The 25,438-nt window shown below is 48.8% G+C and overlaps 1 protein-coding gene across 1 annotated transcript; it reads right to left on the reverse strand.

The window, feature by feature from the left end:
• Positions 1-18,733: 18,733 nt before the first annotated feature.
• Positions 18,734-24,699, reverse strand: Zic5 (Zic family member 5). Its single transcript, XM_042682685.1, is given in 3 exon segments — positions 18,734-19,176; positions 23,207-24,222; positions 24,224-24,699. Coding segments are annotated over 3 exon segments (1,935 nt in total).
• Positions 24,700-25,438: the final 739 nt, after the last annotated feature.

Below are 25,438 nucleotides of genomic sequence, written 5' to 3' on the forward strand. Positions count from 1 at the left end.
GCTTGTAATCCTAGCTTCTCAGGAGGCTGAGATCTGAGAATCGAGGTTCAAAGCCAGCCCAGGCAGGAAAGTCCCTATAAGACTCTTATCTCCAAGTAACCACCAGAAAACCAGATGTGGCTCTGTGGCTCAAAGTGATAGAGTGATAGCCTTGAGGAAAAAATGCTAAGGGACAGTGCAGATCCTGAGTTCAAGATTCAGCACTGGGACACCCCACATACAACACACACACACACATACACACACACACACACACACACACACATATGTGCATATATAAAAATATATGCCTTTTCACTATGTTGTGGCCACTCTAGCCCTCTCTGGTCCTCACTCAGTGGTTGAGTATGTCAGAGGATGTATTGACATTATCTGGAAACATTTTTTATTGTTCCATAAGAGAGGAACTGCTATTAGCATCTCATAGGTAAAGACCAAAGATATACAAGGCATCCTATAAGGTAGAGAAAAGTCTGTGAAAAAGAAAATAAGTACAGGGTAAGGGCATAGCTCAAATAGTAGAGCAGCTACCAAGAAAGCACAGGCTCTGAGTTCAAATCTCAGTACTGCCAAATAACAACCACCACAATAATAAGTAGGTACAAATTATATAAATGAAATGTTATTTCTGTTATTATAATCCTTTTTCTGGAAATCACATCCAAAGCTTCATTCAGAAGTATAAATGAAGCCGGGCGCCGGTGGCTCATGCCTGTAATCCTAGCTACTCAGGAGGCTGAGATATGAGGATCGCCGTTCAAAGCCAGCCCGGGCAGGAAAGTCTGTGAGACTCTTATCTCCAATAAACCACTAGAAAACCAGAAATGGCACTGTGGCTCAAGCGGTAAAGTGCTAGCCTTGAGCTGAAGAGCGCAGGAACAGCACCTAAGCCCAGAGTTCAAGCCTCACGACCAACAACAACAACAAAAAAGTATAAATATTGTAGCTGGCTGGTGGTGACTCACACCTATAGTCCTAGATACCCAGGAGGCTAAGATCTGAGGATCCAGGTTCAAAGCTAACCAAGGTAAACAACATTGGAAAGACTCATCTCCAAAATTAACCACCAAAAAGCCAGAAGTAGAAGGGTGGCTCAAGAGCACTACCCTTGAGGGAAAAAAGCTAAAGGAAAGTGCTGGACCCTGAGTTCAAGATTCAGTACTGGGATACCTCTCACACCATGCATATATATGCATTTTAATGTAGATGAAGGAAATAAAAACATTTTTTTTTACAAACTTTGTTCTACTTAAACATAGCAGAAAAGAGAGGAGAGCAGAGGAGAGGGGAGGGGAGGGGAGGGGAGGGGGGGAGAGGAGGGGAGGGGAGGGGAGTAGGGAAGAGAAGAGTAGGGAAGAGAAGGGGAGGGTAAGGTAGGAAGGACTGCAACTGCCAGCTGGTTCCTTCAACCAGACAAGGCCCCAGCAGATGTTTATGCAGTAGCTTGGGGACACTAGCCTAGCTTCTGTCCTTCACCACTTCATTGCAACCTGGGTGCCCTTTCCAAGACAGAGTCAGACACACAATCCCTCCCTGAAAGGAAATGCCAGCAAAACAACCTCTCCTTATTTCTTGAGAGGAAAAATGATTTCCTTTGACTGTTTAGTCTAATAAGCAGGAATCTGGGGCTCTCTGGCTCCATCCTCTGTGTTGTAATGAGGGGTGGGGGGAGAGCAGAGAATTCTGTAGGACTTTGAAACATCCAAAGCAAAATGATAAATAAATAAAAGTCCCAGAGTCAATACTGTAGTATATAGCTACTAAGAATTTCTTTACCTTGTGGATATTTCACAGTATACCAGTTCATCCCCCCCCCCCCCACTTTTCCTCTCAATTGTAGGACTAATTGACAAAAATACTTTTTTTTCTTTTTTTGGCCAGACATCGCTCACATCTGTAATCCTAGCCACTCAGGAGGCTGAGATCTGAGGATAATGGTTCAAAGCCAGCCAGGGCAGGAAAGTTCCAAAGACTCTTATCTCCAATAAACTACTCAGAAAAAGCTGGAAGTGGGGCTGTGCCTCAAATGGTAGAATACTAGCCTTGAGCACAAAGAAGCTCAGGGGTGAGTGTCAAGGCCCTGAGTTCAAGATGGGGCAAAAAAAAAAAAATTCTTTTGAGAAGAGCAGAGGCTGAAGGTAAACCTTGCTGGGAGAGGACTTGCCTGGGGGTGGGAATACCCAACGAATTGAGCAACTACCACAGAAAAAAAAGTCTATCTGCCTTTAATTCCTGCCAGAGGACCTGACCTTGTCAGAACTGAGTAGGAGGGCTGGGAAGGTGGCTCAGTGGTAGAGCGCTTACCTTGAATGCCAGAGGCCCTGGGTTCGATTCCTCAGCGCTACATAAGCAAAAAGAAAAAAGCCGGAATTGGCGCTGTGGCTCAAGTGGTAGAGGGCTAGCCTTGAGCTGAAGAGCTGAGGGACAGCGCCCAGGCCCAGAGTACAGGCCCCACGACTGGATCCAAAAAAAAAAAAAAAAGAACTGAGTAGGAGCCAGACTGCCTGACCAAGACAACTTCTCACACCTCCTTGTGGTGTAGCACCCCTTACATTTGCTGAGTTTTATTCTTGGCAGGTGCCCTGGAGAGAGTTCCTATGTAAGGTCAACAGTGGCTCAGAGCAAAGATGCAAGCAGGTGTCTGGTTTAAGGCAGCCATACTCTGGTGGGAAGATGGAACCTGGCTGATAGAGACCCCCTGAGTTAGAAGCCAGTAGAGAGGGCCAAAACTTTGATCAAGAACAAGATGGCAGCCAAGGAGAAGAAAGAAGAATCCACTCTGTCAGCTTGGTGTGATTAAGCTTGTGGTTTCACAAAGTCTCCAGGAAAAATCTAGAAAGAGTTGGGGGAAAAAAATGTTGTCCAAAACCAGAGTCTGGAGCCAGGATACTCTGCCCAACATGCTAAAGTCCCTAGGTTTAATACTCAGCATTGGAAGAGGACAAAAGAAGAACCGAGGATGGAACTGACTTGAGACTAAAGAAGTCCCATGCAGAGGCGTAAGAGAGGAGTGAGGGAAGGGAGGCTGTGGGCCCCGCAGGGAGCATTGCTGGCAGGAGTGGGGATTGGAAGTGGCTGGAAGCTTGACTTGGTTGGACAAAGCCCAGAAAACTGTGACTCACAGGAGTTGTTTGAGTTTAATACTCTCCCAGAACTGTGGAAGAGGGAAAAAGAAAAGGGGGGCAGGGGGAGTCAGAAGTCTCAAGACGAAGGAGCTTTTTGTTTTAAAGGACTACCTCTTAGGCCTGGCCCTAATTTTCTGGGTTTGATTCCTAGTTTAGGAGAAGTTTTATGTCACCCATGAGAGTCTGCATTTTTGTGGGATTCAAATATTCCTTAATTAGGTGTTGTCTCCTTACAGAAAGAAAAGACGCCTTTTATTTCATTTTATTTTGCCATTTTAATTTACTCCCTTTCGTGTTTAATAACTAGGTAGGGAAATGTTAAACAGCTGCTGTAAAATATTACAAACCCTGCTCCCAGGGAGTGCTGAAAAGGAACTTTCCAGCACTATCTCCGGTCCCAGATTATGGTGGCTGGAGAGCTCACAAGCCCCAGGTTTGGTCAGCCAAGGATTAGGGTGCTCTTTCTCACTAAGCCACTGTGGTCTGCCCCCGTTCTGTTCGCCTCTCACTGGATGTTTCTGGTTGACCTTGGGGATGGGAGCGAGGGACTGTGGTGGAGGTGATGTGTGCACGTACGGTCAGGAGTCCCTGGGTAATGGGAATCACACCTTCCCCAGTGATCTAATTTCCCTACTTCTTGTACATCACCATTCTAAGGAAGGTTCAGACTACTTTATTCCCACCATAGAATTTTTGCCACTGTGAAACTCAGGAAGTCAGACCTCCCCGACATCCCCCCCCCAAAAAAAATCCACAACAAAGAAGCAGAAATGACCAAGAACATGTTTGGCGCTGGTCTATAAGACACTGATTTCTCAGTGTGTTCTCAGTCTTAGGAAAAGGACAGAAAAGAGGAAGCACTGTAGTGCTTCTACAACTAAAAACGTAGGGGGGGGGGGTGGCTTGTTCCCTATCTACTTTGGGGCTGGCCCTTCCACAAAGGGCCAGTAGTTGTCTACAAATTGCAGGAAGCTTCCCAAGGGATCTAAATACAAATTCACAGGGCAGCCCAGGGCACCGGCTTCCGTCTACCGAGCTGTGTATGATGCTTATGCACTCATTTTGCTGGCAAAAGAGCCTGTCATAAAATGTAATACTGACTATAAAACAAATCAGCGCTTTGAAACGACTTGCTTCAGATGTTTTCATAAATCCCTAATGGCTCAGGCACTGCCTGCTATTGATAATATTAATGTGTTAATAGTTCCTCCAAAGCAAGAGTGCTAGTAGGTCTGGACACACACACACACACACACACACACACACACACACACACACACACACACACACACACAGATGGGAATGCTATGAAGCTGCAAGTCTATGACTGGGCTCTCCTTAAATTTTAGCTGCACTTTGCTGACCTTTGGAAAGACAGAACTAAGCAAGCAATGTGATCATCTAAATTCTTGGTAGAAGGACTGGGAATGTGGCTTAATGATAGAGTGCTTGTCTAGCATGTATGAAGCCCTGGGTTCAATTCCTCAGTACCACATAAACAGAAAAAGCCAGAAGTGGTGCTGTGGTTCAAGTGGCAGAGTGCTAGCCTTGAGCAAAAGAAGCTCAGAGACAGTGCCCAGGCCCTGAGTTCAAGCCCCACAACTGACAATATGTATAATATATATGTATATTATTCCTATTTATATAATATATAGTCATATATGTATTATATTTTATATAGTTTATCATGGTATATATTATATGTAAATATTGTGTGCTTATTATTACATATTACATATTTATATATTAAGTATATACCTTATATAGATATTTAAGTACATAAAAGAGCATGTGAAATCAGGTTCAGGCCTATAATCCTAACTACTCAGGAGGCTGAAATCTGAGGATTGTAATTCAAAGCCAACTTCTGGGCAGGAAAGTCCATGAGATGCTTATCTCCAATTAACCACCAAAAAGTGAGAAGTGGACCTGTGGCTCAAGTAATAGGGCAGTAGCTTTGAGCACAATACTTCAGAGATAGCACCACCTCCACCCTGAGCTCAAGCCCCAGGATTGGCATAAATATATAAGTAAATTGGAGAATCTAGCTCCAATTAACCAGCAAAATTTCAGACTGGAAACATGGTCCAAGTGGTAGAGCACTGGCAATAAGCAAGAAAGCCAAGTGAGAACACAAAGCCCTGGTACTAGCACACATGTTTATTTTAAATAATAGTTGAAAGGGAAGCAGGAGAGTGATAAAGGGGTAGAGCTGATTAGAATACAGATGTATATGTGTTGAAAGGTCACAGCAAAATCCCCTAGTACAACTAATGTAAGCTAATGAAGAAAGAAAGAAATACTTCAAAGGAATTAAGATGAAATGGTCAAAATGGTATTTTTTATCTTGCCCATATTTTACCCCACATTTTCCATTGGTTTTGAACTCGGGACCTCAGCATGCCTCAACCCTTTGGTTGTGTTTTTAGTTTGGTTTTGGTTTTACAAAATCTCAGTTCCTTTTCTCAAGCCAACTTCAAATTTGAGATCCTCCTGCCTCTACCTCCTGAGTAGCTGTGATTATAGGCATGCAGCACCATGCCTGGCTTTTACTCTGATATTTTAACTGATGAGGAAAGGCATTTAACAATGGACATTAGGCTTCACTGCAGTTCCTCATGTCCTCTCCTGCCATGTTCACTACAGCAGTCCTGAAGCCCAGAAGCTCTGTCTCTAGAGTTCCAGAGCATCAGCTTCGAGAGAAGCTAGTGCATGGCCTAGACCAAGGCCCAAGAAGTTTTTGTCTGTTGGTGCCCCAGACCCTCTCAGGGCCCAGGGAAAACTTCCTGTTAGTTTTGCCTATGTGATGTGTTTTCTGAGCTTCCTTTCCAACAGGCTTCACTCAGATTGGAACATGCAGAAAACATGCTTCAATGTCCATTTGGGGGCTAGACACTGAAGTGTTTTTAGCACATGGGATACCATGTGGTCTGGATGGCTGGGCCCCTGCAGTCTTCTGCTTTATAGGATAGATTTTGGATCTAGATCTAACATCTGGAACGGCAAGGGTTAGCATGGGGAAGGATAGCACTAGCCAAATGGTAAGTGTATTTCCTCACCTCATCTCTTGGGGTATTACTCCCCAGAAGTGCTTGCCTTCAGTGAATGATTTTGCTCCTCACAGGTTTAAGCAGCAAATCATCAATGCCGCTAGGGTTGGTGCTTCCCTTTGGAAATCGCTAAGGAATTCAGAAATGGCCAAAGTAGTCAAACTGCCCTCAGCCCTAAAAGGAGACAAATGTGGTAGGTAGGCCCTCCCTTAGTTTCTCTTACATGTCATTATCCAAAACCAGGCTGCCAAAAACTCTAGGATTGTCAGACACAGATGGCTCATGCCCGTAATCCTAGCTACTTTGAGAGGCTGAGAACAGGAGGATAAAGGTTTCAGGCTAGCTCAGGTAGAAAAGGTCAAGAGACTCCTTAACCCACAGTGCACCTTTCAACCCAAGCTACATGGGAAGCTAAGATTAGGAGGATCATGGTGTCAGGCCAGCCCAGGCAGAAATGTCTGTGAGATTCTATCTTAATGGAGGGAAGCCAAACACAGTAAGATAACAGGTCTCTAAGTTAAAGCTGACTTGAGCACTAATCTAGCAAGTGTAAATTCCTGTGTTCAGACCCTAGAACTGCCAAAAAGAAAAGAACTCTCTATTTCACAGAGTTTCTTGGCTTCAAATTTACAAAGTGGCCGTGCCAGATCTTTGTTCTGTGCCAGATCTCGAGGATGAAACCTGCAGCATAGCTACAGACAAGAAGCTAGGCCAGAGCCCTTCCTTAGAGATCATGACACTGTGTGAGCACAGTGCCCAGTGGTTTTCACAATGACGGACCCATTGGCAAAGACCCCAGTCAAATAAGAAGAGGAAGACTGGAGGATCCCACCCAGCCCATCAGGGGCGCCCCACTGAACAGCACTCTAGTGATCTAAGGAAGGCATCAGCAGGTACTGATTGCCCAGGGACATGAAGAATCAGATCAGAGTCTTGTTCATGGACCTAGGTTGTGGGTTAAAAGCAGTTAGGACTTAGAACCTGGGCAGAGAGTCATAATCCAAATATTACTGAGAAAACTTTTTACTTAGTGTCCAGATTTTCTAACTCAACCACTCCACCAAATTCTCTGCCAGCCTGTAAAATACTTCCCAGACTTGCTTCCTTTCTCTAAATATTGCTGTTATTTAACAGTATAAGAGGTGGAAAATGGGAGGAGTACAGCTGTCCTAAATCTGGTTTGGGCCACCTAAATCTGATCATTTGCAAAGTTGGATCTGGATTTGGGGGGGGGGGGGGATAGTTGGTTGTTGTTGCTTTTTTAAACAACGTCTGACTCTGTGGCACAGGCTGTCCTCAAACTGGAGATCTACCTGACTCAGCCTCCTCAGTGCTGAGATCACAGGCATTCAGTAATATGGGATTACCACCTCTAGTACAAGGTTGTATTTACATATGTTGAGAAGTCTATATAGGATTGGCTGGTTGAATCCACCTCTATGTACCCACACTGCTGAAGCAGAAGTATGTACAATAAACTGAAAGGGATCTGTGCTCCCAAGGTTTGGATTGGAGACGTTTTCAAGAAAAATTATAGTTTGCTTTGTGTATGTCCACTGACTTTTCCTGGCTAATTCTTCTGTAAGCCTGAGCTTTTGGTTTTGGTTTTGTTTTTTGTTTGGTTGTGGGGCTTGAACTCTGGGCCTGGGCACTGTCCTTGAGCTCTTCTTCTGTCCCTGAGCCAGGGCTCTACCACTTGAGCCACAGTGCCACTCCTGGTTTTCTGGTAGTTAATTGGAGATCAGAGTCTCATGGACTTTCCTGCCCATGCTGGCTTTGACTGTGATCCTCAGATCTCAGCCTCCTGAGTAGCCAGGATTACAGGCATGAGCCACTAGTGCCTCGCTAAGCCGGAGTATTATTTATTTATTTATTATTACTATTTTTGGTCAATTGTGGGGCTTGAACTCTGGGCCAGGGCACTGTCCCTCCACTCTTCAGCTCAAGATGAGTGCTCTACCTCTTGAGCCACAGCACCACTTCCGGTTTTCTGAGTGCTTTTATTGGAGATAAGAGTCTCACAGACTTTCCTGCCCCGGCTGGCTTTGAACCACAATCCTCAGATTTTAGCCTCCTGAGTAGCTAGGATTACAGGTGTAAGCCACCAGCTAAGCCTGAGTATTTTAACTAACTACTTTGCCGTGGGTTCATTCTAATGGAAAGGGTGTAGAAAAGAATGTAAAGTTACAAAGTGCTTTTTATATTTTTAAGTGTACTTTACCCAAATAATTGAGGGGCTGGTTGAAGGTTCTTGTCTAGATCCATTTTCCGATTTTCTAGCTCACCCAAGTTCTCAGCCTCAGCTGAGAGCAGATGGACAGCCCAGTAGCCCTGTGGTATCTTCAGCATTCAAGTGGATGGGAAAAACCTATTTTGAAACAGGATCTCAGCTGCCCTCTGCTGCTTTCTCATCCTTGCATCTAGTAGACAAACAATCCCTAAGACCCTGGGACAAATGACCTATGTCAACTTTGGGAAACAGAGGATGATTAAGAGGAACAGAATGAGTGTAGAGGAAGGAAGCTTGGGATAAAATACACTTCTAGGAGCTCAAAGTGTTGTCATGGGATTGGCTCACAAGACCTGAGGTCTTAAGTGTTCAGAACAGGGCCCCTAGCATTGATACATCACTTCCAGAGCACCACCAGCCTTTCAGACACGGCTGGCAGAGCTGAAAAGCGCAAGGGCCACACCTGAGCTGGCCCTTTCCCTACCATGTCTGACCACAGCAGTCATCTAACTGAAGCTGAGACTCTGGCTGGGTTCACTGGGGTACAAATTCTCCAAACACTGATCGGTCTTAGGGAGATCACAGAGTCACCACCCAGACAACAGCTGCCTTACACATTCCCTGCCTCTGAGTTGAATTCCAGATCAGCCAGGCCAGGCCAGGCCAAAAAAAGACGAAGAGCCATCCAAGACCCAGTCTTCCAAAATGCATGCACTCCTGGAGTGGGGCTGAGCGAGTGACTGATGGCATGGCTCCCCTGGGATCACTCATCTTTCCCACTCGTGGCCTGCATGTCCCCCAGGTTCTGCCTAACTCCACAGCGGTTCACATTCTCCAGCTCCTTCGGAAACCCCTGCTCCTGCGCCCTCCTCCATTTCCTGAGCGAGGATCTCCTACAGAGATGAAGCGTTTCCTAGGCCCGAGGGACTTCAAGCTGGAAGCAAAATCCAGCCCGGCGTTAGGCCACAAGGGTGCAGTGCCCACGAGTCTGATTCGGGGTAGCTGCGGCGTGGGGTGGAGGGGGAGATGATGACACTCAGAAGGAATCACGACTCCTCGCGAAGTTTTTACTCCTGTGGCTCTGCATGCTCAGGTTCTGACCCGGCCTTCAGCAAACACTCCCTCCCCCACCTGCTAACTACTAGCCTCCGGGCCGCAGCCCCCAAGCTAAAGCAACCAGAGAGCTGCCGGTGGGTACACCAGGCCCGCACCTCCCGCCCCACACCTCCTCTCCGCCCAGAGGCTCAAAAGGATGAGACGACATTCACATGCGCGCGCACGCGCGCGCACACACCCACCCACCCCGCCAGCACACGCGTGCGTGAGCCTGGCCGGTTTCCTTTTGTACTTGTTCCGCAGGCCAGGAGTTTTCTTTCCCGGATCTCTCCGTTTACCCCCTTCTTTCCGGAGTCCCCTGGTCCCACGCTCCCTTCGCCCGGAGCCAAGGGGAGAAGTGGCGGCAGCCGAGCCGTGCGCCCCACTAGGGCTGAATTCTGTGAAAGGTGGGGGCTGCAGGGTTGGCCTCGGGCCTGTGCCCTGTTTGTTTTCCTTTCGCCCCCTGAATGCTAGATTAAGACGTAAAGATTACCCAGGCCGAATAATGCCGAGAGTCAACACTCCAGCAAACAAAAGTGCTTGCACAACTCGCCAACCCCGCTGGGACCCGGCCGCGGCTTGGGGGAGAGAACGCGCTCCTCGCTGCTAATTACAAATAAATGATGATGTGCTCACTAAGTAATTGATTTAATGAAGTTCCTATGAAACTATTAAACCCGGGTGGAGGTCAGGCAGGAGGCGCCCCAGAGCGCCCATTGAGGACTGTTTAACTCCACCAGGCTCCTCGGAAAGACATCGGGGCTAATAGGTGAAGTCACAGCTGCGCGCGCTGACTTCTCCGAGCGCCCGGCCGGCCGCGGGCACCCTCGCGCCCTCCTCGTGTCGCGCCCTCGTGCCCCTCCGCCCGCGCCCCGCGCCGGCCAGCTTACCCACGCCACTCCCAGCCCCGCCGCCAGCTCCCGAGGGCCTCTCCAAAGTGATCCCCGCTCTCCTGAAGAGCGGGAAGTTGGACGCTGAACTTGTGCGCACCGCCAGCAGTCGGCGGCGAGCACCGCCGCCCACTCCTCCCGCCCACCCCACCCCCGTCACTCGGCAGCCGCGGCAGCCAGTGTGCCACGCAGGGTGCTAGCGCGTTCTTGGCAAGGTGCCTGGAGTCCAAGCGTGTGCCCAGGGCAATGACTGGGCAGGGCTGGACTGGGGGGGGAGGTGACTTGTGCGTCTGTATATGTCTGTGTGTGCATAGGTGTGTTTGCGGTCGTGCTACTTTCTGGGCCAGAAGGTCAGCTTTCTGCATCTTTTGCCTGGAGCCTCTTTGAGGAGGGGGGGGGGGGGGGGTTAGGAGAGCAGTAGTAAAGTCGGAAGAAAAAGAAAAGAGGAAAGGTACAAAAAGATCACCCAAGTAGGTGGTTGGGCCTGGGAGTTCCAGTCCCAGGTTTGCTGGAATGGCCTTCTTTTGCCTTCTTACCACCCAGGTCCCTGTCTGAACCCCAAGGGCATTGCCCCGCCCTCAAGCAACCCCAGGTCTCAGTGGGGTAGAGGATACTGGCCAGCATCTCAGGGCTGACTGGAACTCATCTGCCCCCCCCCCTAAACACACACACACACACACACACACACACATACACACCAAACACCACCCCTTACGTGCCTGCAGGCCCAGGCCTCAGCAGGAAGGGTAGGAGCTATTTCTCCCACATGGCTCTTGGTGAGAATATGCGCCCCTCATCCAAAAGGCCACACAGAGCCTTGAGGGATATATCCAAGATGGAGAATCAGACACTGCAAACGGATCTACACTTTAGGGGTAATAAACTCCTCTGTCCAGCAGCAAGAGGTTAAATCACTCACATCCACAGAGGAAAGCGCGCACACACACACACACACTCACACACACTCACATCCCTGCCAGAGGCCTTGGGGAAAGAAGAGCCCATGGCTGGAACACCAGGAGATCAGGGCATCCATGGGGCTTTGGACTACAGAAATCAATCTGCCATGCTGCCCCTGGGTGCTGCTGTGCCCAGCCAAGAAGTGTCTCTCCTCATTGAGAATTGATAGTTAACAGAGTTTCTTAAGGCATGCATGTATTTCATTTATGCCACAGTTAGTTGGCAGTAAGTATCGTTCCTTTTTATTTATTTTTTAATGTTAGGAATTTCCAACTGCTGAAACCAATTTCTATTTGATTTTGAACCAAACACTTGGAATGGAGGAAAGGGGGAAGGGATATTTTGGGTGCCACTATGAGTCCACCTTAAACAGAACTCTACTTCTGCCTGGGTCTTTGGTTTCATGGAAGGTCTCAACCTTTCATTCCTTAGGGAATATTAATTTTTAAAAATCGGTTTTTGAATCTTATCTTGAAGTCTCAGTTTGGCGATCTGTAAAGTTGGATCTGGTGATCCCTGGCTGCGGTGTATTTATTTTTTTATTTTTTTGAGGGGGGAGGAGTAGTGTCCACATTTGTCTGTGCTTAGTTGAAGACCCATAAAGGAAGAAGACGGTAAAAGAGCCTGTTTGCCCGCCAGCTTTTGTATTTCCTCACAGAACGAGTCCTTTTGTAAAGTAATGCCCCGCCCCACTGCCTAAGGGATTTTTTTGGGGAGGGGGGGCGCGGCTAGGCAGGGCTGGGCTTTTCATTTTCCCCACGCAGAAGTGATTAGAAGGGATGTCCAAATGCGAGTCCGCGTGGCCCTCGTGGGCTTAGCGGCGCCCTGCAGTCTGCACCCAATGCCGGGCACGCGGGCACCCGGGCACGCTCTCCTCCCCCTCCCAGGGGGCTTCTGTCCGCCTTCTGTTCGCGTCTCCTCCTCCCCTCACCCCAAGTCCCGGGTTCTGCTTTATCGCCTGCTGCTGGCGGAGTCCGGCTCTCCTTGCAGCCGGATGGGCACCGCTCTCCAGCCTGCAAATGAAAAGTGACATTTGCACTCGGCTCGGCCCAGCGCGTGAGCAGAGTGCGAGGACACAGGCCCATTGACCGAGCACGGCCCGAGGCCCGGCCGGCCCGGCGGCCTCCGAAGCCGCCCTAATTAATACCATCTTAAAGAGTCCAGCAGCCACCGAAGACAAAGTTGAAGAAAGACTACAAGCTCTCCCCCCCCCCCCGCCCCCGTGTCATTCAATATTTAATGCGCCCGCTGGTAATGCTACTACTGGTGTTCCTTTCTCAGCAAGGACATTATTTTTTCACGGTGCCCATAGCCAGGGAAAGCCCTTTAGGCAAAGAAAATCAAAATGTTTGTTGTTTTGGATGACTTATAACTCTTGTTTAACACAAGCACTTTCAGGAAAGTCTAACAGGCGCAGCCTCCAAAGCAAACAACACAATCCTGGTGACAGTGAGACACAAAAAGCACATTGTCTTGCGGACTACCCCTTTCTCTGGTGCTAGATGGGGGCCTGTCTCCCAGTGAACACCACGATGCCATTTCACTTTTGAACTATTGTTTTTGAGTTATGCCATGTGGTCAAAAGGAGCGAGAGAAAGGGGGGTTGTTTCCAGACTCCTAAGACAAACGAGTTGCCTTTTCAATGCGGTTCCCCCCACGATCCTTGAAAACGGAGTTTAAATGTCACCTCCGCCTTTCTAATGGGCACAGGGCTGGAGGCGACCCTTCAAAGAGCCTCGGTGATAAACGACCCTTATTAAATATGGTCTGAGCTGCTTGGGAAAGAAGTGTCGCGCGCGCGGGGGTCTGCGCGCCCAAGAGCGCCCCTCACTGGAGGACCCCGGGAAGAGCCGCAGCTTGGAGCTGCCCGCGGTGGAGAGGGAAGCTAGTGGGGGGGGGGGGGAGGGGGAAATAGGACGGGGAGAGGAGGAAGGGGGGAGGGAGGACAGTTGTAATACAACTTCTTATCTGCCGCCCCCAACACGTCCGTGCACCCCATCTCTGGAGGCTGAGCGTGAAAGGTTGGTGCGGTGCTTTCCCCCCCCCCCCCCACACACACCCCACCCCACCCCCCACCCCACACACCCTGACTTCTTTTTGTCCACGGCCGAGTGGCGTCTGCAAGTCTGAGCTGCGAAGTTACTGATTTGCAGGCTGCACGTTAAGGCAGCCCATGTAAGTAATTTCTCCGGGCACCCCAGCAAAGGAGAACAAATCGCTGACAAAGGCGAGCGCTTTCGATTCAGCGGCGTCGTTAAGGCAACCCCAAAGTATTTCTCCTATAATAAGTTCCACTTCAAAGGGTTTCTCATTCAGCGGTGACTGCTTCGCACTTTTATTAAGTCCGGGCTTTTTCACTCGGAGGAATCATCTGTTTGGTTATTTTTCATCGTGTTTATTTTTCACTATTCACACAGTACTTGTATTAAATAAACAAAGAACAATCGCTCTGCAAATAAAAGTACTTAGGTGGGGAGAGAAAGAAGAGGACCTGAGGTTCTAGCACCCCCGGCCCCCCTCTCTCCCCCCCCACCACACACCCTCTGACATTACCCCCTCCCCACCCCCACTCGACTTTCTCCTCTTGCTTCTTCCAGCTCTCAAACTAGGAGGTTCTAAGAAGGAATCCACAAAAAGCAAACACACCCATGCACACACGCACACACACACACGTGTGTGAGTGTTTTAAAAATATGTCCTGTGTGTACGTGTTGCTGATGAGTTGAAAACGGACGGCGCTAACTTGGCCTGGGAGCAAAGGTCCCTGCAACTGTATCTTCGCAGAGCGCCTGGAACCTGGGCGCAGCCGGCTGCCAGCAGCCCCATCGCCATAGCAATGCGGATGCTCGGCGTGGATGTACCAGAAAAGCAGTAGTTTGAATTTCAAAGAACCTGCTTTTGAACTTCTCCCCCGCCTGACTGGGCACTTGCGTTGGACGTGAATGTGTGCTCTGGAGTGTTTGTGTGTGTCCGTGGGTGTGTGTGGGGGGGGGGGGTTCAGAGAGGTTTTGTTCACAGAGAGGAAGTGCGCAGGTAACCCCAGGGGCTTTCTTTCCGCTGTGGCTCCCTTTCCCCCCCCCCCCACCTTTGTGGTGAGGTGTGGTGTTTTGGTACCTTAAGGGTTGGATGGGTGAGGGGAGGGACAGGGCACCGAATGGAAATAGTAATAAGTGTCTGTATTGTTTGGTTTGCCTTGTGATCAGACTTCCTCTAAGGAAATCCCTTGGGAAACCAGATTGTCTTTCCTGCTCCCTTCCCAGGGGTTTTATTTCCTAACCAAACTGAGATTAAAACAAAACAAAACAAAAAAAAACCCTGGTGGCTAGCATCTCTCCTCCTGCTTCATAGCCTAAAGATGATAAATAAAACCACACCTCAAAGCTTCCGGTGTGAAAGACATCAATTTTAAGAACCTAATACAAATATGTTTGTAGGTAGTTGGGCTGTACTGCCAAGGCCTATTGCCACCCTCCCCCCTTTTTTCCCCTTCAAGTCCAAAACGCTGTGACACTTGTGTGGCCATCTCCAACTCAAGAATGATTCTCACCCTCAAGCTCCTTCTCAGAACCTTTGCTCTTAGGCGCATTAGCTTTACCAAGAATAACTGAATGGGGAAAATATATAACTTCCAAATAATCATGTGTTTGAAGATTCTCCCTGCCCAGAAAACAAAGGTAGAGGGTTTAAAATGTTTGCTAGGGCCACGTTTTGCTAGGGAAGATGAAGTCTTTGATGATAGCCAACTTAGTGTCAATAAGTGGCTTTCTTTGAGACATATTCAGATGGGAACGTCTTGCTTGCCAATTGCCATAGAAATCTTAACACACCATGAAGATTGTCCAAGCGCCAAGCCTTCCGTTCTGGACTAAATTACTTTGAAGTGGCGCAGGACGAGCAGTGGTCAATTTTAACTCTATAGACTGGACAGAGAAGGCTGGGAGTGGGAGATTGTGCGTTTTAAAGCAGAAAATAAGAAGGGGAAACTTGTTTTATACACTCTATACAAGGTTCTGCTCATTGTCAGATATCTTTTATCTTTTATATTTCCCATGAATGATTCATGTCTTGGTGGCTTTGTGTCACCCTCCTTTTCACAAGAAACTTCATTAGAGAGCTATAAGTTTTCCCATTGATTGGAGCCCTCATTTACGAGTGTTTTCCCCCCCTTCGTGTGCTGGTTATTGTCATCTGGCTTAAAACAACTCTTGGCAACCTGTTTCACCTCTACTACATTTAATAAACCTGACTTCTAAAAGCCACTATAACCTTTTGGAGAAATGCGTATTGACATTGTTTTTAACTACTCGCCTTTTATCAGTTTTGCACTAGGTAACAAAAACAAGCAAACGCTCAGCCTGGTTAATGTGCCTAGCCAAATTCAGAGATTTAAGCCACTTGAATATTTTGTTGCCACAAATCTAATTCTCCTAAACATCTGCCCATACATGCTCAGTCTAAGTTCCTTCTAGTCACTCATTTCCAAAATAAATTTCTTTTTGATCTTCCCGCATGCCCTGTAAGATCATTTGATCCCCACTACCCAATTTCTCTATCCATTATCAACTCCTTACCAAGATTGCTTTTACCTTCTTTGTTTGGAAGCTTCTCACTGTCTCTCCATCTTTTCTTAATTATTTTTTACTTTAGAGGTTAGGCACCAAAGATATGCTAACATTCTTTTTAGGTTTTTTTTACTGATTACAATCACTAAGCATATTATTGACTTCAACAAATGAATGCAATAACCCCTGAGATTTGTTCTTCTATAAATGCAACCTGAAGGGATTAGTCTTCATAAATACCTGGTACTTTTCTAGATTACAATGTAAGTTAAGCCAAGCTATAAAAATATTTTATTGCATGAGAAAAGTCTAAGCGGTCAAGGGAGAACAAGCTAATGTTCACTACCTTAGCAACTGCTGTTGTAAAAGAATGACAGATATGCCACTAGGTAAAATGTACCAATACGTAGGAAGAATACCTTTATTACATTTGTTACTTCATAATCATTCTTGCCTCCTTTCTACTGGAGGTACACTTTATGTGTATCAGGAACCAATAAATCTGTGGGAGAATTAACCTATGCATGGCAAAAATACATAAAATACATAATCCTTTGTTTCATAATAAATAAACCTGTAGCATAATAAAGAATAGTGCAAACTACCATTGAAAAAGTTGTATAAATAAAACAACTCATTATACATCAGGAATTACTTTGTCCTACTAAGTTTAACGATACATAAATTATCCACCCAATATTCATACCTTATCTTTTTTGAGGTGAAAGGACTTTGCAAGTGAATAATATAAAAATCAAATAAACTTTTAAAATGTAGAATCATTTGATATTCAAGTTGTAGGTCTTTTTCTTCATGAAGGAGGGTCTGCATGTTTCATATTTACTGCAACAATCTGAAGACAACATAGGCTCTGCAAGTGACAGCACCATGCACTGTACTAGTAATATTTCTATCAAAACTCTACTTAATCTCATGAACACATGAAAAAGACATGCAGGAAGAGTCTTAATTCTTCACATTACATTGTTCATTCAAGTAAGCTTAAAAATATATTTTTTTCCCATTTTCTTCCTATTTTTTTAAATAAACCATGGGCCATAAATGACAATCTTTCACCAAAATTTATAATATAACTCTTTGGTGTGCTTTGAACTCTTCCAGGAAAAAAAATGATGTCTAAAAATAAATTAATTCTGCTGTACAAATAAAAGTGTTCACATACAAGTTATTAACAATGACAAGACTACATCAACCACTCATAGCACACAAAACAAATTTCTACAAACCCTGGGGAGGGGGTGTCTTCAGGGTCTCTGAGGATAAATTAGTGCTCTTTAGTATATTTGTATGATGTCTCTGATGGACTACATTTTGCACAGGAGATGTGTTGTACCAACCGAAAATAAATTGACTAAGAGTTATTGTCCTAGGTCCTTGACCTTTTTTATCCTAGCTTGACAGCTCTGGCAAAGGTCACACATTCATCAGTGTTTGGTGGTAACTATAAACCTTTTAAAAATTTAAATATGTATAGCAATTCCCTCCCCTCTTTTAATGTAAATCATATACTCCACACTGTCATTGTAAAATAGAGGAGAATTCAGTGCTCAGTGCACAGGTGGAAGAAAATGCACTAAAATGGAGTTCCAGGCATCAAAAAAATAAAGATTTTTTTAAAGGTTGATACAGTAGTACAAAAGAGGGGTTTTGCCTGTTTAAAAAAAAAAATAGCTTGTCCAAATAGGCATGATGCCATCTTCACATCTCCTTAGAACTTGACTGTGAATGCTGGCATCCCAAAAATCTTATGACCGAAAACAATCTCTATTACCCAAGAAGTTTGACACTGGTAGGCAGCATTTTTAGTTTTGAATTAAAAAAAAAAAAAAAAAACCCAAATAGAAAAAAAAAACCACAATTTCATAAAAACACCAGAGGGAAAAGCAAGCACTTGAATTTCTTGTACATTATAAAAGGTCACAGTTTCATAGTTGTCTATGCAGCAGCTGTTTTACTCTCCATTTCTGCTCAAACAATCACAGTAGCACAGTATATGGAGATATGTTAAGGTTGCTGCCCTGTTGTTTGTTTTTTAAGTCATATGAGGGTATTGAAGAAATAATCCTGTATAAAAATACCATGTTAATGTGAGATCAGTAATAAGAACATGGAAATTAAACTGTAAATATTAGAACTGAAAGAGATTTTTACAAATAATTTTGGACACAGGCACAGTCCAGGATCTGTTGGCAATGCAGCAAGTGTGTTTTACAATCAAGAGGCCTTTGAACAAATGAGGGCCCAACAAGAAGGCTTAAAAGCAGCCCATGTTATGATGTCAAAGGCATCCAAGAGGCATTCTGGGAAAGGCAGAGGGGCTGGATAAGTTCTGACTTAATCTTTTTCCTCCCATATATATGTATAGCATTGGTAAGTGTGTGTATCTTCACCAATCTCTCCATTTGTTTTCCTTGGTACAATTTGCCCCTCAGACCCTATCCCTCTGTTGTGTACAAGTCCAGCTTGGTTGCGCTTTATTTCTTATTACTATTTTTCTTTCTTTCTTTTGGAGGTACTGAAGATGGAACCCAGGGCCTCACACATGATAAGAAAGCACTCTACCACTGAGCTACATCCCCAGCCCTGTTTGTTTTTTAAGGACAGGGGGGAAAAGCCCAAATATCTTAATTAAATTAATTAAATGTACAAACACCATAGGGTTTCATACTGAATAAATAGGGCTAATTAGACCCGGTGGCAAGCCTGAGTCATGAGTTTGTCTCAGGCTCAGCTTTGTCCCAGGTTAGGATATGGTCCAAGGACTTGTATTTATTATTTCACGTATTAATACAAAGAAATTCTAATGTATCGTCCGCACAGCTTCAGGGTTCCCATACATTTCCTCATCTTCAGACTCAGACGTGGTTCCATTGCTGGAAGGTGTGTGGAGGTGACTGGGGGCCCCCGTGGCCTGGCAAACGTACCACTCGTTGAGGTTGGTCACTTGAGGAGACAGAGTGCTGGAGCGACTCCTGGCTGGATCTAGCACAGGTGACAAGGGAGCACCCACGGGAGTCCCCACTGCTGAGTAGGCGAGAGTTCCTGGAGAAGGTGGGGGGGACTTGCAGTGAATCTTCATGTGCTTCCTCAGGGAGCTTGGGTGAGTGTAGGACTTGTCACAGCCTCGGATCTTACAGTAATAGGGCTTATCACTGGTATGCACATGGGAGTGTTTCTTTCGATCACTGCTATTGGCAAACTTCCTGTCACAGCCATCGAATTCACATTTGAAAGGCTTTTCCCCTGCAACAAAACACAGGAAAGGTTAACAATGGCTTTCCAGAGACTTTTCTCTTGAGAGAAATCTTGGAGACAGGGGGGATGTATTTTCCCATTTTCCTGAATAACAACTCCCAGCCTTAGCCTCAGTCCTATTCCTATGTTTCAGGACACAGGATGTAAAGGGGAAAAGATACTGGAAGGAGAGAGCTGTGTCCACTGGTTTGGTGGCTTTTTTGGTCCTGAATTATAATGGAGGAACCAGATGCTAGCCTCTGGAGAGACACAGGGATCAGAATGAAATTCCCTAAGTAGAATAAGGTAGAATAAGGTGCAAGATATGTGCCACCAAAGCCCACCTAGGACCCCGATTCTCCCCCCACCCCACTCCCTATAGGGTCTGAACACCCAAAAATACAAGTAGAAGATCCATCCTGTCAACACAAACACTAATGAAATGATACTGTCAAAGCCATGTGTAGGGGTAAGAATCTAAGAAAAAAAGAAAAAGAAAAATACTCATACTGAATTAACAGTGATCTTGGATACAGTAAAATGAAAATGATGGCATTTGTATCAGAGTATTCCTAGAATTTCACTGATGGAAAGAAACAGCAGGGAAAGGGTATAGAATTCAAAAAGGAAGGAAAGAAACCAAACACTACTGTCTTTCAAAATAAAGGCACCTGTGAAACACACAATCCCCCTACAAGATTTTACAAGGCTGGCAGGGTGGAGAATAGGCTGCTGGCCTCTGCATTCCATCAGCTTCCTTCGCAACTCACAGGACCATGAAGAACATGGCAGAACAGAATCTGAACAGACATTAGTCAAGATCACAACCTCAGCAGAACCTGCCATTGATTTGTGCTCTGAGAAAACTTATTTGGATAGCTTTCTCCATTGCTTAATAGTAATAATTATAAACATACAAATCAGAATAAGATAACTAAAATAATAAAAAAAAATACATCTTTTGGCCTATCACTTCTTTAAGCTGGCCTGACCAATCCAGGTACACAATGCCTTAAACACAAGGTCACTTGTCCAGGAAGTTTAAATGCTTAGAAAGACAACTAAAAAAAATCTAGCCATACTACATCTTGGTGTTAAGAAAACAAGAAGGGAAAACATCAGATAAAAGTATAACTAAGTTTCCTCTCTCATCTTGGTATCTATGACTTTGATGTGTTTAACTCCATAATTGAATACATGCTATTGTATAATATTTCCCTTTTACACTTAGATCTTAAAAATCAACAGCTGTTCTGGTGATATGCTAAGTAAGGTATTTTGCTTTGTGTAGATTACTTATTTTTTTAAGACTATTAAGAGATGGTAATGTATATAAATTTCTGTGAATTTTCTCATTCCCTACAGATTCTATTGGAGTCTTTTAAAAAAATTCACTGGCAACTGTTTAAATGTCATTGTTAGCACATCTGAAAACATTGATACTTGTCATGCAACTTTCCCTATCTGTAAATATTTTAACCTAAATTAATATATTACTCTATAACTAGTAGGAAAATTCAGTAATAATCACAACTTTTGAAAATTTTTAGATGAGCTGAAACAAGCATAATCCTCATAAAAATATCAGTGATTTGTTTTCATTTCTGCATTACCCTTTTAAGTTGAGATAACACTAATTTAACATAGCATTAAAAAAATCTAACTAGTTTTCTTCAATGAAGCTTAAACGCTGTTATTCACTCTGCAAATGTGCAATGTTGTTTTCAATTCCAAACTACATATCCCAATTGGGGAGGAAAAAAAACCCAAAACCAAAAAAAAAAAAAAAAAAAAAAACACTGAACATTATTGTTTGCTCCACTGCAAAAGAGAAAGAGTAGCAAATAGGACCCTGCAAAGCAAGACGGGAAAAGGTGGAAACTAGGGACTGGGGAAAGGAGAAAAGGAAGTATGCTAGAATGACCCACGTGTTGTTTCTGAGGCCTGTGGTGGTGGGCACCTAGCACATCCCATCTAGCACCAGTTGTTTACATCTCAGACACTGACAGGAGTATTTAGTTTTGAACACTCAGTGCCATGTGGATACCGCCCACTTCCTTCCAGACTCTGGCCCAGGGGCTGGTTATAAACGCAAGGGAGGGCACGTGGGTCAGGCAACGGGCCTTGGTGAGTGGGCCGGGGATTAGTCCTTTGATCAGTCTGTTCTGAGATCCAGCTAACTCCCAAAAAGGGAGGGAGGGAAGTCGAAGATGGATCCTTTCTGGACATCATACCTAATACACAAGCAGCCCAGAGACGGCCCCAAATGCCAGGTGCCAGGTGTGAGCTTGACCCAGAGGTACCCGCACCCTTCCCAGGGGAACCCCACATGCCTTCACCAGGCCGCCTGGCCGCTACAAGGGGTGGGACCGGGAAAGGCAGCCAATAGTGCGAAGTGGAACGAGAAGACGAAGCCGCCGCAGCTCCCCCTCTACCACGCCGGCCCTCCGGGGCACAGGGCCCGGGCGGCCGGTCTCTCGGGGAGGGAAGGCCTGGACAGCAGGCTGGGGAAGGTCCGCTTTCCTCCCCCGGCCGCAGGCCGCATGCGGGGCACTCGCCGCCCGCTCCCGTGGCCTTCCTCGGTCCGTCGCGAGGCGCTGGTTACCGAGGAAGCAGCCGGCCCACTCGGCCTGGGCGCTTTTAGGAGGACCTCGTGGGTTTTCCTTTTGGAAAAGCCATCAAGGCAGATTAACCCAATTAGAAAATGGTGGATCCCACGGAAACGCCAGGCTTCCGCCGGTGCCGTACGTTTGCACCTACCCGGGAGGTGTCGGTCCACTAGGAGCAAGGCCGCGACAGCCCGCGGTCACCCCGGTGCGGTGGCCCCCGCCAAGCCCCTACCACCCCCGGGTGGCCGCAGGCCGGGCGCGGAGGCCCCTCGTCCCCGGCTGCCGGCTCGCCGCGACCGCGCCGATAAATCAGTCAAGTGATTACTAAATGTAAACTCCAGTTCCTTAAGCATCCTCCGAGGAGTCATATTGTAGAACCTATAAATCCCGCCCGCGCCAGCGCTCGGCAGCGCTGCAGTCCGGCGCGATCGCTGTCCTAGGCCGCACGAGACGCACCGCGCCACTGCTCCGCCCCAGCTTCGGGCACGGTACCCCCTCCCCCCAAGCAAGGCATTGAACATAGTGGGAAGGTCTCCCCCAATTTACAAGGCGGGTAGGCCTCCGCGATCGCGGGAGGAACCGCTGTCCTCAGCAGGACAGAGGCCAACTTCCCCAGCACACTCGGGCCATCCGGACGTAGCCACGGCACGTGCCGGTGTGCAAATAAAGTGGGAGGGTGCAAGGTGAGCGAGGACATGGTGTCACAGGAATGTATGCACTAGGGCATGATGGGGGGGAATAAGTGCACCTAGAGGTGTAGGAGAGGGGTGGGTGGAGGTAGGCCGTCTCCCGAGGCCTATGCAGGGTCTCGCCTCTGGCCTTCTACAGCCCGCCTGGGGGACACACGGACCCCACGCCCCGGAGGGGCCACATCCAGCGGCCTCGATGCCGCAGCAAACCCCACGTGCCCCTCCCACAGCCGCGGTCCTCCATGCAGCACCAGGCGGGGACCTGCAGCCGGTGGGTAGGCAGGCGGCGCCAGGGCGACCCCAGCCCGGGGTGGGGGGAGGGACCCTTCCCCATGGCCCTCCCCGATCTCCCAGGGCCGGGCGGATGGGGGGGCTGCCGACCGTCCTGGGCGCCTTCCTGCTCCTGCTTCTGCTGCTTCTGCTCCCGGGTGGCGGCGGCGGCGGCGGCTGGAGCGCGTGGCCGGTCCCGGCGGAGGGGCTGCGGGCGCGCTGGAGACTCCGCCGTGTGGGAAGCCAGCACCGGCAGGCCCCTGTGTATGCTATCGAATTACTTATTCATAGAAAAAAAAAAAAAGGAGGGGGGGGAGAGAAAAAAAAAAAGAAGTCACATGTCCGGGTTATACGTATGCGAAGAGAAGCAGCAGAAGGAGGGAAAAATTGAGGCGAGCAGGAGAAGCAGCGGCGGAAGCGGTGGCGGCGCAGGAGGCGGTGGCGGCGGCGCGGCCGGGGACAGACACCCACCTGTATGAGTGCGCTTGTGGATCTTGAGGTTCTCGGAGCGCGCGAAGACCTTGCCACAGCCCGGGAAGGGGCAGGGAAAGGGCTTCTCGCCCGTGTGCACGCGGATGTGGTTGATGAGCTTGTATTTGGCCTTGAAGGGCTTGCCCTCGCGCGGACAGTCCTCCCAGAAGCAGACGTGGCTGCTCTGCTCCGGGCCGCCCACGTGCTCCACCGTGACGTGGTTCACCAGCTCGTGCATGGTGCCGAAAGTTTTGGAGCAGGGCTTGGCGCCGCCGGCCGGGGGCGGTGGCGGCGGGGGTGGCCCGGCCAGCTCGTCCGGGTCGATCCACTTGCAGATGAGCTCCTGCTTGATTGGCTGCCGCATGTAGCGCAGGAAGGCCCCGGCCGCCCCTGGGAGGTGGGGGTGGTGCTGGTGCGGGTGCGGCGCGGGCGCCGGCGGCGGCGCGTGGTGTTGCAGGTGGGGTCCGGGCCCTGCCGCCGCGGCAGCTGCCGCCGCAGCGAGGTTCAGGTTTAAGTTCACGGCTCCGTAGCCGTGCAGGGCGGCGGCTGCGGCGGCCGCCACCGCCCCGTAGTGTGCATCGCCCGAGCGCGGAGCGAAAGGTGGCTCCGCACGGCCGTAGAGCTCCGCCGCCGCCGCCGCCGCCGCCGCCGCCAGCCCCAGACGCATCTGGCCGTTGAGCGGGTGCGGGTGGCCGCCGGGAGCCCCCGGAGAGTCGTGCAGCGCGGGGAAGAGCGCCGGGCCACCGCCGCCGTCCGGGCCCGCGTAGGTGCCGCTGGCGGAGATGAACATGCCGGCCGAGTGGGGAGGCGGGGCCGGGTGCTGGGGGGAGCTAGTGCCAGACCGCTGCTCCCCTCCGAGCGGGGCCCCGTGCATGGCCGCCGCGGGGGCCGTGGCGGAGAGGTCCCTCCGGAGGACGAAGTCCCTGCTGTGGCCTTTGCCGCTGCTGCCGCCGCCGCCACTGTTGGTGGTGGTGTAGCCCGTGAGGGCAGGAGGAGGGGGAGGGGGGGGAGGGGGAAGGAGGAAGAGGAGGGGCCGGGGGCGGGGGCGCGGAGGGCCGCGCGCCACCGCTGCCCTCGCCGCCGGGGTAGGTGTCGGCGCTGGGGTGCGCGAGTGAGGCTGCGGTGCGGTCGGCGGCGGCCGGAGCCTCGGGCTGCACCGAGAGTGCCTGGGAGGGCGGGCCGAGGCTCTGCGCGCTCGCCTGGGCCATGTGCTCAGGTCCGAGCAGAGTGACGGCCACGCCGGGGTCAGCGCCCAGGTCCCGTGGGTGGAGGTGCGCGGCGGCAGCACGGAGTTGGGAGTGGGCGGGCGGGCTGGCCAGCACCGGGAAGCCTGTCATATTCTGAAGCGGTTGGGCCTGAGCCGTTGCCAAATCCGCTAATCTCAGCGCTGGCGGGGTCCTCTTGCTCAAAGGGGGCTCCATCATAACTATACAATCAGGCCCACAGACCCTCACTGGGGGGACTTTTTTCCCTCTGCCCGCCTTCAAAAACATGTATATATTAGGCTCTCTTTAACTTCTTTTGTCCTGGCCTCCTAACTCTCCTTTTCCGGTTCCCACTCTGTCCTCCAGCGATTGGCAGAGTGAACGCCACATTTGAGCTGCACAGTGGGACCGAGATTTTGGAAATGGCACGGGTGGGATTGGAGGGAGTCGCGTGATTGGCAGCAGTTTCGGCTGCCCGATTGGCTCTCGTTCAGGCCCTCGGCCCAGCGGGGAACCGCCCCCGTGCTCTCGACCGCCTGCGCTTTCACTTCGCGCCCCCTCCTCCCCTGGTGCTCTGCGTCTCCGCCTCCCCGGGGATGCCCAAGTTGCACTTGCACAAAGTTTGCGCTTGGCCTGCGCGCGCAGCACCTTGCACAGTTGATGCGCCTCGCGGAGAGTGTCAGCTAGCACGCGGTCCGAATGCGCCGGGAGCCAGGGACTGGAGAGCTCACCAGGAGTAAAGGGCGGGGAGGGTGGGAGGCCCCAAGCTCCAAAACCTTCCCTTAGTTGCATTGCTCTCAGCTCCAATTTCTACTCTCGGAGTAGAGTAATAGTACTCCGGGCTGCTTGCTGAGTGAACATCCTAGCAGTGGTAATGCCAGAAACTTCTGCCTTAGATGCCTTGGACGCCCAGTCTTCCCAGCACCCTGGGTTCAGACAGGATCTAGAAGGAGGAATCTTATTAAAGTCTACTGGTTGGAAATTTTTTTTTTTTTTTTTGTGATTGGGTCCTGCAACATATCAGGAG

Source organism: Dipodomys spectabilis, unplaced genomic scaffold, assembly GCF_019054845.1.
Source record: "Dipodomys spectabilis isolate Male_0828 unplaced genomic scaffold, ASM1905484v1 ptg000075l, whole genome shotgun sequence".
NCBI classification, from domain to species: domain Eukaryota; kingdom Metazoa; phylum Chordata; class Mammalia; order Rodentia; family Heteromyidae; genus Dipodomys; species Dipodomys spectabilis.